The sequence below is a fragment of the Hemicordylus capensis genome, chromosome 3 (assembly GCF_027244095.1).
Source record: "Hemicordylus capensis ecotype Gifberg chromosome 3, rHemCap1.1.pri, whole genome shotgun sequence".
Classification (NCBI taxonomy): Eukaryota; Metazoa; Chordata; class Lepidosauria; order Squamata; family Cordylidae; genus Hemicordylus; species Hemicordylus capensis.
In genome coordinates, this window is record NC_069659.1 from 350,692,712 (window position 1) to 350,707,631 (window position 14,920).

Below are 14,920 nucleotides of genomic sequence, written 5' to 3' on the forward strand. Positions count from 1 at the left end.
GCAGCCCCAAACCCCCATTCTAGGCAATGGAAAAAAAATTTTCTTCAGAAATTCACCAATAATACTAGGAGCAACCAATTGCCTTGGGATTTTTGGGGTGGAGGACACCCATGGGTGGCTACCACCCACCCCAGCTTTTTTGCCCCTAAGGGCTCCACATTGTGAGTTATGGGCAAGAATTAATTTTAAAAAAAAATTGTAAAAAATCAGAGGAAGGTCCAATCGACTTGAAATTTGGGTGGCAGGTAGAACACAATGTCCCCTTCAAAACCAGCCACTTTTTCTGATCCGAACCGGTTCGGTTCAGATCCGAACCGGTTCGAAACCGAACCGGACCGGGGGGGTGGTCCGGCAAAACCAGAACCGAACCTCCCCGGTCCGGTCCGGACCCGGTCCGGACCCGAACCGAACCGGGAGAACTGGTTTTATGCACATCCCTATCTATCATGAAGTGGACCAATTAGAGCAAGAAGGCGGATTATTGAATGGTGGGAAAAATTTAACTGGCGGTGATAAGATAGAAAGCTTGCGATCTGGAACTGAGTTTATTTGGAAAATTATTGCAGGCCTCTACTTTCTTGGACAACAAGGGGGCTGAATCTTTCTGTAAGAGCTGTGTTGCTGGAGGAGTTGTAAATAATGCAAAGGGCAAAGCAGCAGAGCCAAACACAGACCCAAACACAAACTAGGAGACTTTCTGTTCCAATCCCAGGCCTGGGTGAAGGGAAAATGTCTTCAGAGTTAAATGAGACACTAGTTGCTATGAAACAGTTACTAGAAGCTAATACTGGCACCCTCCAACAAGTAAGTCAGGATATAAAAACAATAAGAGAACATCAAATATTGAGGAGACAGTGAAAAAATTGGCAGAAGACAACAAAGAATTTAAAACAAGGGTGGAAAGCCTGGAGCAAGATGTGGGATTACTAAGAGATGATAGGGAAAAATTATTAGATCAGATGGCTTTGTTGGAACCGAGGCAAAAAGAGCGTTTCCTGAGGTTTAGAGGAATCCCAGAAAAAACTGGTCAAGATATTTTAAAAGTGCTTAGGGAGGAACCCGCACTACTTTTGGGAATTTCAAGTGAAGACATGGAACAGCAGATAGAGGTAGTTTTCCATGTGAATTCTGAATATGCCACAAGAAACAAATTATTTAGGGATTGCATGGTTCAATTCAACTCCAAATCAATTACAGAGCAGATACTACAAGCACATTTTGCCAAAGCCCTTACCATTGAAGCTCAACAGATAAACGTTCTGAAAGAAATACCATCCAGGATTTTAAGGAAACGTAAGGATTACAAATTTTTAACAGATGCTTTAAATGCCAATGGAATACGTTTTAGATGGGAAGTACCTGAAGGGGTCTCCTTTTTTAACAAGAGGAATAGATTCACAGAGCTCCTCAAAGCGCAAGAATTTTGGTGGAAATAAAACAAAAAACAAAAACCTCTGAGCACCCAGTGCCTTCAACACATAACTCTAACTAGCCAAGATGGATTATAAAATAGCTTCATGGAACGTGAATGGATTAAATAGCAAAACCAAAAGGCTAAAAGTTTTTCCTTTTCTTAAAAAACAAAGCTTGGACATTGTATGCTTACAAGAGACACATATTAGAAAACAAGATAGAAAATATTTGGTTAATAAGGCCTTGGGACAAGAATTCGTTTCCTCTGACAAGAAAAAAAAAAGAGGGGTAGTGTTTTATGTGAAACAACAATTTGAACCTAAGGTGATTTTTAAAGATGAAGAAGGTAGGGTGCTAGCTTTGGGAATCCTAGTTTCCAGAATCAAAATGGTGATAATTGGAATTTATGCAAAGATAGAGGGGCCTGTGACCCGGCTCGCCTTTTTGGGCATTGAACTGAATACCCTGGCCGGCCGTTCCCGGCTTCCCTTGGGGAAGCTGGAAGTTCTATTAGACTTGGTTAGGTCCCTTGGGTGGGCCTGCAAGGCTTCGCTTCAGGAGCTCCAGGTGGTTGCTGGCCACCTTAATTTTGCCTGCAGGGCGGTGGCGCCCAGCCAGGTGTTCCTGCGATGCCTCTGTGACATTATGTCCAGCTTGCGGGCCCCTCACCATAGGGTGAGGATCTCTGAGGGGGTCAGGGCTTATATGGCCATGTGGGAAGCGTTCCTGTGGGAATTTAATGGCGTGTCCTTTTGGAGGAGCGTTCAGCTTCTGGAAGCCGAGCTCCAGGTTAATTCTGACGCCGTCAGTGGCATTGGGTTTGGGGTATACTTTCGGGGTCGTTGGTGTGCCGCCCACTGGCCTGCTCGATGGGTGTCTGAGGGGATGACCAGGACTTAACTTTCCTGGAGTTCTTTCCCATCGTTGTGGCGGTGCACCGTTGGGCCGTGGAGTTTGCTAATTCCATGGTCCGCTTTTGGTGTGACAACCAGGCAGTGGTCCAGGTCGTTAACTCTCAGACCTCTCGCCTCCCGCGGGTGATGGGTTTGCTGTGCACTTTTGTGTTGCAGTGCCTACGGGAGAACATTATGTTCATGGCGCGTCATGTTCCCAGGCTGCAAAACAACATTGCTGATGCTCTGTCTCGCTTCCAGGTGGACAGGTTTAGGGATTTAGCGCCCGAGGCAGCACTTCACCCGGAACCGATGCCTGTTGCGTTGTGGCAACTTGGCAGGTAGAGGCTCAGTGGGCCACAGTGGCTTCGCTGGCGCCCAGCACTCGGGCGAGCTATTTTTCCAAAATAGCCGCCTTATCTTGCTTCCGGAGGGGCAAAGGGTTGGAGGAGGCTTGGCCCGTGCCAAGTGACCACCTGTTGCAGTTTCTAGTTCGGTTGTGGGGGGAAGGGTGTGCGGTGTCCACCTTGACTGGCTATGTGGCGGCTCTGTCCTTTGCTGCCCAAGCGCGCAGGGTGGCAGATTGCTCAGGCGATCCTAGGGTGAAGCGGATGCTGGAAGGATGGGCCAGGGAGGTCCCACAGGCTGGGGATGTCAGGCGCGCACTCACATTAGAGGTAATTCAATTGTTACTTGACAGATTACCTATGTGTTGCAGGTCTTCGTGAGAAGTCACCCTTTTTCGGGCGGCCGTCTTCGTGGCTTTCTTTGGGGCTTTTCGGCCTGGGGAGCTGTTGCCTAGGAGCGGCCGCTCTCCTCGCGACAGATGCCTGCAGTTCTCCGATCTGTCTCTCTTGGAGGGGGAAGCGCGTTTGCTCCTGCGCAGGTCAAAGACGGATCAGAAGGGGAAGGGGCAGGAGGTTCGCTTGTTGCCGGTCTGTCCCGTGGCGGCTTTGCGGCACTACGTGGACTTGGGCCCCCAAAGGGGGGGGCTGTTTTTTGTTCATCAGGCCGGGGACCCACTTACACAATTCCAGTTTCTGACCATCCTGCGTAAGGCCCTTGTTTCTGCCGGGGTGCCCGTCTCTGGATTCAAGCTCCATTCCTTTCGGATCAGGGCGGCAACCACCACCAGTCGGCTGGGGTTGCAGGAGGAGACTATAATGTGGAGTGGGCGTTGGAAATCCTTGGTGATGCGGCGCAATGTGCGTTAGCACGTGCTACAGCACTAATTGGTTTACCTGTTTCTTCTCCCGGCAGGTGCTGGTGGAGCAGCGGCTCCTGTGCGTATACTCCTTTGCGGCCATTCATTTGGTCTTCTGGGCGTTCAAGAAGGCCAGCACCTCCCATTGGGGCACCCAGTTGGGTCTCGCGGAACGGGCATCTGTGTATTGGAAAGGCATGCGGGGTATGCTGTGGAGTCAGTTGCTCCCAGCAATTTGGGATTATTTAGGTAGGATGCCCAGGCCGGATGTTCTCGTCATCCATCTGGGCGAAAATGATTTGGGTAAGCAGACTGGCATTTCCTTAGTTCAATAGGCCTCTTCGGATTTGCAGGTTTTGAAGGGTTGGTTGCCTGATGTCTACATTATTTGGGCCGATTGGTTACAGCGGTGGGCGTGGTGCGGGGTCCAGAACATTAGGGGCATTGAAAGGGCACGCCGTAAGGCATCTGCTGCCATTGGTAAGCTGGTGGTGGCGGCTGGCGGGTCAGTGCTGCGCCAGCCCGGGCTATCCTCCCATTTCCCGCAGCTTTATCGCTCCGATGGGGTGCACCTTTCTGAAGAAGGTTGTGATCTTTATATTCTCAATATCAGGAATAGGCTTGTTGAACTCTTGGATGGGTATGGGGCAGGGAGGTCAAGCTAGGCTAACCTCCCTGTGTGGCAGGAACAGTGAGGGTTGGGGGTAATTTCAGGAATAAGCTTTGGTGAGCACCTTTGAATAATTATCAGGTCGATTGGTCAATCGCTCCCTTGTGGTTTGTGCAGCCCAGGGAGATTGATTCACCATGACAGCAGCTTCAGGAATTCACTGGCCCTTGGGCTGCGCGGTCCAGGACTGGCGAAGACCTAGAAGTATTCAGGCCCCCTCAGGTGAGGGGGTTGGCCTTGAAGGCGGAAGGTAGGTTGTACCTGCTTCTTGCCTGAGCCAAGGTGTGTCGCCCTTACAGGTTTGGGAAAAGGATGCGGAAATCCTAACCCAACCTTAGCAGACCCTCACTGTTAATTTAGGGTGATTGATCACCTATTGGTTTGCCAGTCCGCTTTATTTTATTTCATTTAAATAAAGTCGTGGGCCTTTACCCAAAATAAATATGTGTCCGTGTCTTTTTGGGGCTCAAGGTCTGGGCACAAGGAGTCTAATGAGAGTGTGGGTAAAATATAAAAAATGGTTGAAATCTAAAACTTCATTATGGGTATCCCCGATTGAAGCTTTAGGATGTAAAGAGATAACTATGCAATCTGAATGGGGTACCTATGGGGATTTGTTATGTTTCCAAGAAAAGGGCTACAAATTAAAAAACCTAATTGAAGTACAAAATTTGGTTAGTAACTGGTTTCAGTACCATCAGCTAAAAGAAATGTATAAGAAGGATCTTAAAGTTGGATTTGAGGATCAAATGTCGAGATTCGAGAAGGTGCTGTGTGAAAATGATGAAAAATTAGTTTCTAAGATGTATAAGTTGTTGCTTTTGGAGGAGACAAGAGATGAAGTGGTTAAAACGACTATGATAAAATGGGCTCAAGATGTGGGTCAAAATATAGATATGGCAGCTTGGGAAAAATTATGGAAAATGGATTTAAAGTTCACTGCATGTTATACTTTAAAAGAAAATTATTATAAGATGATGTATAGGTGGTACATGGCACCCAAAAAATTAGCATTAGTTTATAAAAATGTTCCAAAAAATGTTGGAAATGGAGACATTGTGAAGGAACTTTTTTTCATATGTGGTGGTCTTGCGGGAAGGCAAAGGCCTTTTGGGATATGATATACGAGTTGAAGAAAATTTTTTAAATGACGTTTCCTAAGTGGCCAGAATCCTTCCTGCTGGAAATAATGCAAGGAGAGTTTTCCAGAAGAAACTTAACATTTTTTATGTATGCAACCACGGCGGCCAGAATAGTATATGCGCAGAAATGGAAGGACAATGAAATGCCCTCAAAAGAAGATTGGTTGATAAAAATTTTGGAATATGCTGAGATGGCAAAACTTACAGTACTGATAAGGGATAAAACTTGGAATCTTTTAAAGAAGATTGGAAACCATTCTTACTATACTTAGAACTATTTTTCTAATATGGACCTTTCAGCAGGGTTTGAAATTTAGTAATAATAGCAGGTTGGGTAGAGCAAAATCGAGTTCGCAATGTGTAGGATATATGTTTTGAATTACATAGCAATGGTTGACTTGTATAGTTAATGAATCATGCAGATTGATGAGCGGGAAGTCTACATTTACTTAATTAGATGTAACAGGATTGTTAAGATATTGTAAAAACCAATAAAAAATTTAAAAGCAGACTCGTCTCACAGTATTTTTAACATGTGGGTTAAACTCACAAGAAATTAAGAATATAAAAACAAATATATTCATGCAAATATGCATTAGCAGAAACATTTCAACACACAACTTAACATACTCCCATCACACATATTTTCCCCTCCCCCCATTATGGCTCTAAAGGATCCAATATTTAAGCAACTGAATTTGTAAAGATGTACAAGACTTTCTGTGCAGATATACATTAGTAGAAACATTTCAGGGGCTGTAAGGCTTCACCTCCACTGGCCCACAGATCTAAAATACATGAATACACTTGTTTAAAAGAAAAACAGCAGAGGCTCCTCCATGGATTCACAGCCTTCTTGATAATTCACAAACAAACTTGAAAATAGTGCATTTGTAAGGAAAAATAATACAAGCCCCAATGGTTTTACAGCTTATTATTCATACAAATCACCCCACTTAACATGGAGCACTTGTAAGGAAAAAAAATAAGAGACGTTTTTCTCTGAAATTTTGATTAAAATTACACCTTGATCCTTCACCACAAACTGTTCTGATCCTTCAACACAAACTCCACCTGTGTGGAAGATGAGAGAGAAAGGGGATAGGGATGTGCATGGAACTGTCTGGCTCAGTTCAGTTCAAGTCTGGACCGGACTCAAACCCAATCAGGCCAGTTCGGTCCAGCATCCCATCAAAACCCCACAACATTCGGTTTGGGGGGGGGGTGGTTTGCGAAGATTTTGCAGTGTAAAAAAAATTGGTTTTTAAAAACTTACTCCCTTCTGGGGAGTTGCTGGAGGTGATGTGTATGGGGGTGGGGTGTCCACGCAGGTTCCCCCTCCCCCTGTCGGCTTTACTTATGCTAGGGATGTGCACGGTCCGGCCCAGTCCGGACCAGCACCGACGGGGGGCCCTTTCTTTTAGGGCGGGAGGGCTTGCTTACCCCTCCCGCCTCTTCGGCCCCCTCCAGCACCCGTATTTAACTTAAAAGCGGGGCGCTGGAAACCAGCCGCCCCCGCCGCCACTACCGCCGCCCCCCCCGAGCAGATTAGCAATTAAGGGTGCCCCTGCCGTCGCCCGCCCGCCCGCCAGCCAGCCAGCCAGCCAGCCAGCCCTCCCTCCCAGCTGCCCGCCCGCCCGCCCGAGTGTGTCCTTACCTAATGCTTTAAGTAAACGAGAGGAGCTACCGAACGGAGCTCCTCTCGTTAGCAAGGCCTCCAGAAGACTGAAGGCACTTTGCGCGCGCTGCAAAGGACGCCGGAGGCCCGGTCTACCCACCGGGAAAAGGCCGGGTAGACCAGGCCTCCGATCGCCAGAGGCCCGGTCTACCCTGCCCTTTCCCGGCGGGTAGACCGGGCCTCCGGCGATCGGAGGCCCGGTCTACCCGGCCTTTTCCCGGCGGGTAGACCGGGCCTCCGGCGTCCTTTGCGGCGTGCACATGCGCGCGCGCGCAAAGCGCCTTCAGTCTTCTGGAGGCCTTGCTAACGAGAGGAGCTCCGTTCGGTAGCTCCTCTCGTTTACTTAAAGCATTAGGTAAGGACACACTCGGGCGGGCGGGTGGGCAGGCGGGCAGGCGGGCAGCTGGGAGGGAGGGCTGGCTGGCTGGCTGGCTGGCTGGCTGGCGGGCGGGCGGGCGACGGCAGGGGCACCCTTAATTGCTAATCTGCTCGGGGGGGGCGGCGGTAGCGGCGGTGGGGCGGCTGGTTTCCAGCGCCCCGCTTTTAAGTTAAATACGGGCGCTGGAGGGGGCCGAAGAGGCGGGAGGGGTAAGCAATCCCTCCCGCCCTTAAAGTCATACCCCCCACCCGGACCCAAACCACCAAGAGAACCACCTTAGAATGGCCGCCGGACCGGTTCGGACTCACCACTAACTTATGCCCCCCTCTGGCCAGTTCGGCTGGGTTTTGGCCTTATCCTGATGGCCCAGCACCCATTTTGGAGCCCGCATGCCTGCATGATTGGCCTCTGCATGGCCTGGTCCATGAAAGAAAGGACCAGACTTGACTTAAATGGTGTGACCTGTGCAGTAGCGGGTAGGACTGCCTCCCCACTTGTCCCCATCCACATCTTTCTCTCCTGTATTCATAGGGGACACCCAGTTCCCCTTGGAAGCACTAGAAAGCTGGCAAAATCCAAAAGGGTAGTCTCCCTTTAAATACTCTGTATGCGAGGCCATGGCATCATTGTTGCAAGGCAGAGTCAGGAAGAGAAACAAGGATGGTAGGGGATGCAGTGTTTTCGAGAGGCACCACGTGCATAGAGCTACCACATTCTGGGAGGAGAACTGGTCTTGTGGTAGCAAGCATGACTTGTCTCCTTAGCTAAGCAGGGTCCGCCAAGATTGCATTTGAATAAGAGACCACATGTGAGCACTATAAGATATTCCCCTCAGAGGATGGAACTGTTCTGGGAAGAGCAGAAGTTCCCATGTTCCTGGCTTTCCCAAGATAAAGTTGAGAGAGAGTCCTACCTGCAAACTTGGAGAAGCTGCTGCCAGTCTTGTAGACAATACTGAGCTAGATAGATCAATTGTCTGACTCAGTATATGGCAGCTTCCTATGTTCCCAGGCAGGTCTAGGTCACCCTCTTTATTATTCAGGTTCCAAAAGCACCACACCTCTGTCTATGTTCAGAGGTAGCACTGCCACCACCAAAACTCAGTTTGGAGCAGTGAAACCTACTACAAACTGAGGCAGGTCTCATGATCACAAAGACCTGCCTGGGGAGGGTGAGCAGGGAGAGCGGGCTTAGCCTGCACTCCCCACACACGAGCAGACAGTCTGCTCTGGGTGGCTAAAGCAGCCACCCACACAACTGCTGGCTCTGTTACGGAGCTGGCGGGTGCTGGGGGGAGCAGGGGACGATTTGCCCCCGGAAGCTCCAGCATGCCCTGTGGAAGCACACTGGGCATGCTGGAGAGACACCCGGAGCCGGGAGGCGTCTTTTTGCCTCCCTTCCAGGGGTCTCCTCATGAGTTGCTGCAGTGCGGAGCTGTGCTGTGGCAACTCATGATTGCTTAAACCAGGTTTGTGGAGCACTCGCTCTGCAAACCCAGTTTAAGCATAGGGTTACTTAAGCAGGTGACCTGCTTAAGAACCACCAGGCTCGCAGCCGAGCCCAGTGGTTCTCACAGTTGTAGAAAATCAGGCTAGCAGAGGCTAGCCCGATTTTCTACAGTCGTGTGAATAGCCTCACTGAAAGTTTAACTTGGAGTTTTGCAAGGCAAACCACAGGTCGGTTTTGCCTAAAAACCATGGTTTAACGCATTCAGACATAACGAAGTTCCAACCTCTGCCCTGTTTAACTGCAGTTTCATGTTATGTGCTAATGCGGCCTCTGCCAACTCCAGATAAAAGAGGTGCTCATTCACAAGTGCCCTGCCTACTCCCAGAGAAGCAGGTCTGTGTCAACATCAGGGCTGAAAGGGCTGGTTTTGATCCCCATTCATATGTGTCCCAGCTGAATCCCCTTAATTCATTTCAGGAAGTCAATAGATGTCATTTACATTCATGGGCAAGGTAAATTTACCTAGACACAGAAGTAGTCAATTTGCATTGTATAACAAAAGTCATTATCATCGTATGTGACATAACAATGAAGGAAAGGATTATTTGCATATTAAGTGGAATCATGAGAAAATTTAAAATATTACTGAACTGAGAATTGCATGTATAACTTTAGTCATGATAGAATACATAATAATTGCAAAATTATCAATATTTTTGATTCGCTGTTACCATTGGAGGACAACAGTTCACAATTATCTTCAAAAATAATCTTATTAAGGTGATCAATTATTTAGAAAAAGTTACCTCCATTAAAACATTTTGGGGAAGCTGAGCTGCAAACCGCCACATGTTTCCAATGAAAGGAAGTTCAAAAGGTCCGGGAGGGTAGTGTCTATGTGACCAGAGCTGCTTCAAGTAATGCAGAATCAGGAGACCCACTAGCAGAGGAATCTGAAATGTCCACAGCCCCAACATTCTCCTGCCTTCTCTTTTGTTGTCTGTGTCCTTCTAGTATGTCTGAGTGTTCTTTTATAATGGCTTTGTGCTTGCAGTTATGGAAGACAAAGAAATAAAAAACGGTTCTGACATCATTCTCATTAGTCTAGGAGTGCCACCCTCCAGTCATATTTTAAGGTAGAACGTATGCAGTAGTCATTAAACTAATTACGCATCAAGGGATTAACAGGAACATAATACTATTTAAAAAATAAGGACAGCCCTGCTGAATTACACCAAGGCCTATCTAGCCTAGCATCCTGTTTCACACAGTGCTCCACCAGGTGCCTCTGAGGGGTGAGGGCATGCTTTCTTTCTTGCTGTTGCTGCCCTGCAACTGGTATTTTGACGCAACTTGATAGACTTCTCCTCCATGAATTTATCTAAGCCCCCTTTAAAACCATCCAAGCTACTGGCCATCATCACACCCCATGGCAGAGAATTCTATAGATTAATTATGTGATGTGTGAAAAAGAACTTCCTTTGTTGGTCCTAAATTTCCTAGCCTTCAGTTTCATGGGATGAGCCCTGGTTCTAGTGTTGGGGAGAAAAATTTCTCTCTGTGCATTCTCTCTACTCCATGCATAATTTTATAGAGGGATAACACATCCATCTGTCTGCTCTTTAGCAGGTCCTACACTGTCCCCTTCTGTTTTTCTGAAGCATTTATACCCTCGCAACTTAAGGGATGGCATTTGCTAAACTAGATACTGTCAAGCTCCTGTCGGCAATCACCCAGGTGTCGTTTTAAAATCTGCTCTGTGACCTTTTCGATTTTAAGTGCCAGCAGTCTGGTTACATCTTGTTTCAAATGCAGCATGTCACTTTTGTACAGACTTTCCTTGCCACAAAATGTTCCTCAGTGGCTAACAAATCTATACACCTTCTCCCGGCATCACCGTCTCATTCATGCATTGAGACCCCTCAATTCCATTTGTCTCACTCTCCTTGCATGTCCTTCAGAGAATACTACTGTGGGGGTCCTGGATTTCCATATGCTACCCAAGAGCCTAAATTTGGCTTCCAGGACCTCCCGCCTGCATTTCCCAGCAATTGTTGCCAATGTGCACTACGACAGCTGACTCCTCCCTAGCACTGCTTAACACCCTATCTAGATGCTGTGTGACATCCACATTCTATGCACCAGGCAGGCAATCACCGGGGCTATTCACACGACCAACAAAAATCGGGCTAGCAGAGGCTAGCCCGATTTCTGTTGGTTGTCAGAACCACTGGGCCCGGTGGTTCTGGAGCGGCTAACCCGCTCCTGTAGCCCACCCCTTAGCCTGGGTTTACAGAGTGAGTGCTCCACAAACCCAGGCTATCTGCTCGTGAGTAGCCGCGGCACAGCTCTGCGCCGTGGCTACTCACGAGTAGACCCCTGGCCGGAAGGCTTAAAAGCAGCCTCCCGGCTCGGGGGTCTCCCCAGTATGCCCTGCACACTCACGCAGGGCATACGGGGCCGTGTGGCCCCCGAGCCCCCGCCGGCTCCGTCTCGGAGCCAGCCATTGTATGGGCAGCTGATCCGGCCGCCCAGGGCTCCCTGCCTGCTCAGCGCCCTAAACCGGGTCTCACTGATCCTGAGACCCGGTCCACCGTGTGGTCTACTCATGGGTCACAAATTCATTGAGTTGAATATCAAAGGCAAGCATATAAACTACTTATGGGCCACATATATTCTGAAAAACAACTTGCCATCTATTCATGAAGGTGCTTCACACAGCATGTGCGAAGAGCCTGACAGGATTCTGTGGGGAAGGCGGGCTTAGCCGGATCGGCCACCCACACAGCTGCTGGCTCCATCATGGAGCTGGTGGGGGCTGTGGGGATTAGGCGCTGTGTGGCCCCTGGAAGTCCCATGATGCCCCATGTGAGTGCATGGGGTATCCTGGAGGGACCCCCAATCCCAGAAGGCTGGCTGCAGCCTACCGGTCGGGAGTCTACACATGTGTTGCCATGCACTGCGGTGACACACGAGCAAAGAAATGAGGTTAACGTAGTGCTCGCACTTTTAACCTCATTTATGGGGAGGGTGTTCTAGGTGGGCTTGCCACCTTGAGAGTACCAGGCTCACCCGTGAGCCCGCTGGTTCCCACAATTGACGGATAGGGGGCTAACCTCCCTTAGCCTGCTTTCCGTCGATTGTGGGAATAGCCTCATGGTGTTGGGGGAGTTGCCATTTTACTTCTGAAGGATTTTTGGTTTTGCCTCATCATGCTGTCAGATACCTGTGGAAAGTCCATGATATATCTCATATATCATTGTTTGCCAACTAACACAGGGGCATATTTATAACTGAACAATGGCATATTATTGACAAAGCTATAACTGAACCCAATAACCCCATAGCTAAAATTTGGCTACTGGGGAATATTAACAATCAATAATCTTAACAATTATAATTTTCAGTTTGTGCAGCCTGAAGATGACAACAAAGGTATTGGAAACTGGACCACTTCCTTGCTTGACCCAGCTCTTCCTGGCCAACCAGAGCTGCTTCTGTATTCAATGTGGTGTCCAAGCTGAGTCATATATGAGTGGTCCTCTTTGTGAAGTTCTTGACAAATTGGTCACGGTAAAGCAGCAAGAGTTCTTCTAACTCCTTCTCTGGGCCAGGATGTAACATGCCACTAACCACTGGAAGTTACTCCGCAGAATAGCACTGTGCCAATGCAGTGGTGCTGGGAAAGTATACCTTCTTTACAATCTCCACATATACACCTAACAGGGGCGCATGTTGGTAATTTGGGCATGTTGACCAATCATTCACGAGCCCACCCCATGTGAGACCCCCCAAAACCTTCTTTGGGGGCCCCAACCTTCTTTGGGGGGCCCATTGCTGAACCTCCATTTTTTTTTATAATTATTACAGTCACCATGTGCCCTGCCAAACCTTTAACTTTTAAAAAACATTATTATTACCGTGGCCGAGGGGTAGCTGCTGGTGGGGGGAGCAGTCCTTCTCCCCTATCACCCCACCCCTGGAGAAGGCAGGAGCTGGAGCGATGCTGGGGCCATCCATTTGGGCCAGCGTCTTTTGCCAACTGCAAGGTGCACCTGTGCAGTTGAGAGATCATAGCAAACCCATCACAGGGTTTAAAAAATTTCCCATGTTTTATATGTTATATTATGTTTTAATTCTGTTCACCACCTAGAGATTTGAATATTGGCGGTATATACATTCAATAAATAAACAATAATAAAATAAATTTAAAATTCATAAAAAGATTAAAGTAACATTAGATAAAAACATAATAAAATGTAAAAAAATTGGTATCAACTCAAGGCCTGGGAAAATAGGTACGTCTTCAGGGTCCTCCTAGAAACAAACAGAAAAGATGCTCTTATTTCAGCAGGGAGTGAGTTCCAAAGCCCTGGGGCAGCCACAGAGAAGGCCAAGTCCCAAGTTGCCACCAAACGAGTTGGTAGCAACCATAACCGGACCTCTCCAGATGATCTTAATAGGCGACAGGGTTCACGACAGAGAAGGGACTCTCTTAAGTACCCAGGATGTAAGTTGTTAAGGGCTTTATAGGTAATAACCAGTACTTTGTATTTCGTTCGGAATCAGATTGGCAGCCAGTGCAGTTCTTTTAGAATCAATGTTATGTGGTCCCTTCATGTTGTCCCAGACACTAATCTGGCTGCTGCATTCTGAACCAAATATAGTTTCTGAGCTATGTACAAAGGAAGCCCCATGCAGAGTGCATTACAGTAGTCAAGCCTAGAGGTTACCAGCATATATACCACCATTTTAAGGTCATTTGTCTCCAGAAATGGATGCATCTGGTGTATCAGCTGAAGCTGATAAAAAGCACTCCTGGCCACAGCCTCAACCTGAGAAACCAGGAAGAGTTGGGGATCCAGGAGCACTCCCAGACTATGAACCTGATCTTTTAGGGGGAGTGTAACCCCATCCAGAAAAGGCAGATCTAAACCATCTCTCAGATCCCAACCCCCTACAGACAGTACCTCCATCTTGTTTGGATTCAACTTCAGACTGTTATCCCTCATCCTGCCCAATATCACCTCCAGGCAGGCACTTAGGGGAGTCATGCCATTATTTGATGAAATTGGTATGGAGAAATAGATCTGTGTGTCATCAGCATATTGACAGCGCCCCAGACCAAACCTCCTGACAATCTCTTCCAGCGGCTTCATGTAGATGTTAAAAAGCATTGGAGAGGTAAAAAAAGCATTGGAGACAGTATGGAGCCACCAAGAAATCCAAGAGGATCAGCAGAGTCACACTCCCTCTGTCGACTGCCAATTGGAGATTATCCATCAGGTTGACCAAGGCAGTCTCAACCCCATAGCCCTCCTGAAAGCCAGTCTGGAAAGGATCTAAATATTTTGTTTCATCCAAAACTGCCTGGAGCTGAGAAGCAACCACTTGCTCAATCACCTTGCCCAACCAAGGAAGATTAGAGACAGGCCTGTAATTAGCTAACTTTGAGGGATCCAGTGCAGGTTTCTTCAAAAGTGGTCTAATAATAGCCTCCTTAAGACAAGGAGGCATCCTGCCCTCCCTCAGAGAAGCATTTATGATATTTACCAGACCCTCTCTGATACTATGACTGCCAGAGGAAAGTCAAGAGTCAAGAGTCAAGGGAGCAGATGATGGGACTCACAGTCCAAAGCAGTTTGTCCACATCTTCAGAAGCAACAAATTGAAAGTGATCCAATTCAATCCTATAAGAGAGGTTGCTGGGCACCACCATGATAGACTGCAGTAACTGTGGAGTCTAGTTCAACACAAATACAAGATATTTTATCTGCCAAAAAGTTGTTAAAAACATCACAGTGAGCGACAGATGGTCTGTGGCAGCCTGTTTCTTTGCTGTTGTATCATTCTAACTCCCAGACAGTCCGTCTAACTAAACTCTGTGTGATACACAACATTATAACTTCTGAGTTAGCCAGCCACCGAATCTGTGCCAAAAAGTCTTAAGCAAGGAGGCACTGCATCAGAAGTAATCACAGCAGCCCGTTTTTGCCCCCCCGAGTGTCATCCCCCTTCCCCCTGAGACAACCCCATCCACTCTGCCCCTCGCCCCACATTCCATCCTTTCCCAAAAAAGTTCCCTTTTTAAA

At 47.8% G+C, this 14,920-nt stretch overlaps 1 protein-coding gene across 1 annotated transcript in view; it reads right to left on the reverse strand.

Annotated features, from left to right (window-relative positions):
* Nucleotides 1-9,805, reverse strand: part of LOC128350629 (cytochrome P450 2J5-like) — an 87,901-nt gene extending 78,096 nt beyond the window's left edge. The window contains exon 1 of the mRNA XM_053309019.1: nucleotides 9,635-9,805. Coding sequence (XP_053164994.1) covers nucleotides 9,635-9,805 — 171 coding nt within the window. The remainder of the gene's footprint in view (nucleotides 1-9,634) is intronic.
* Nucleotides 9,806-14,920: the final 5,115 nt, after the last annotated feature.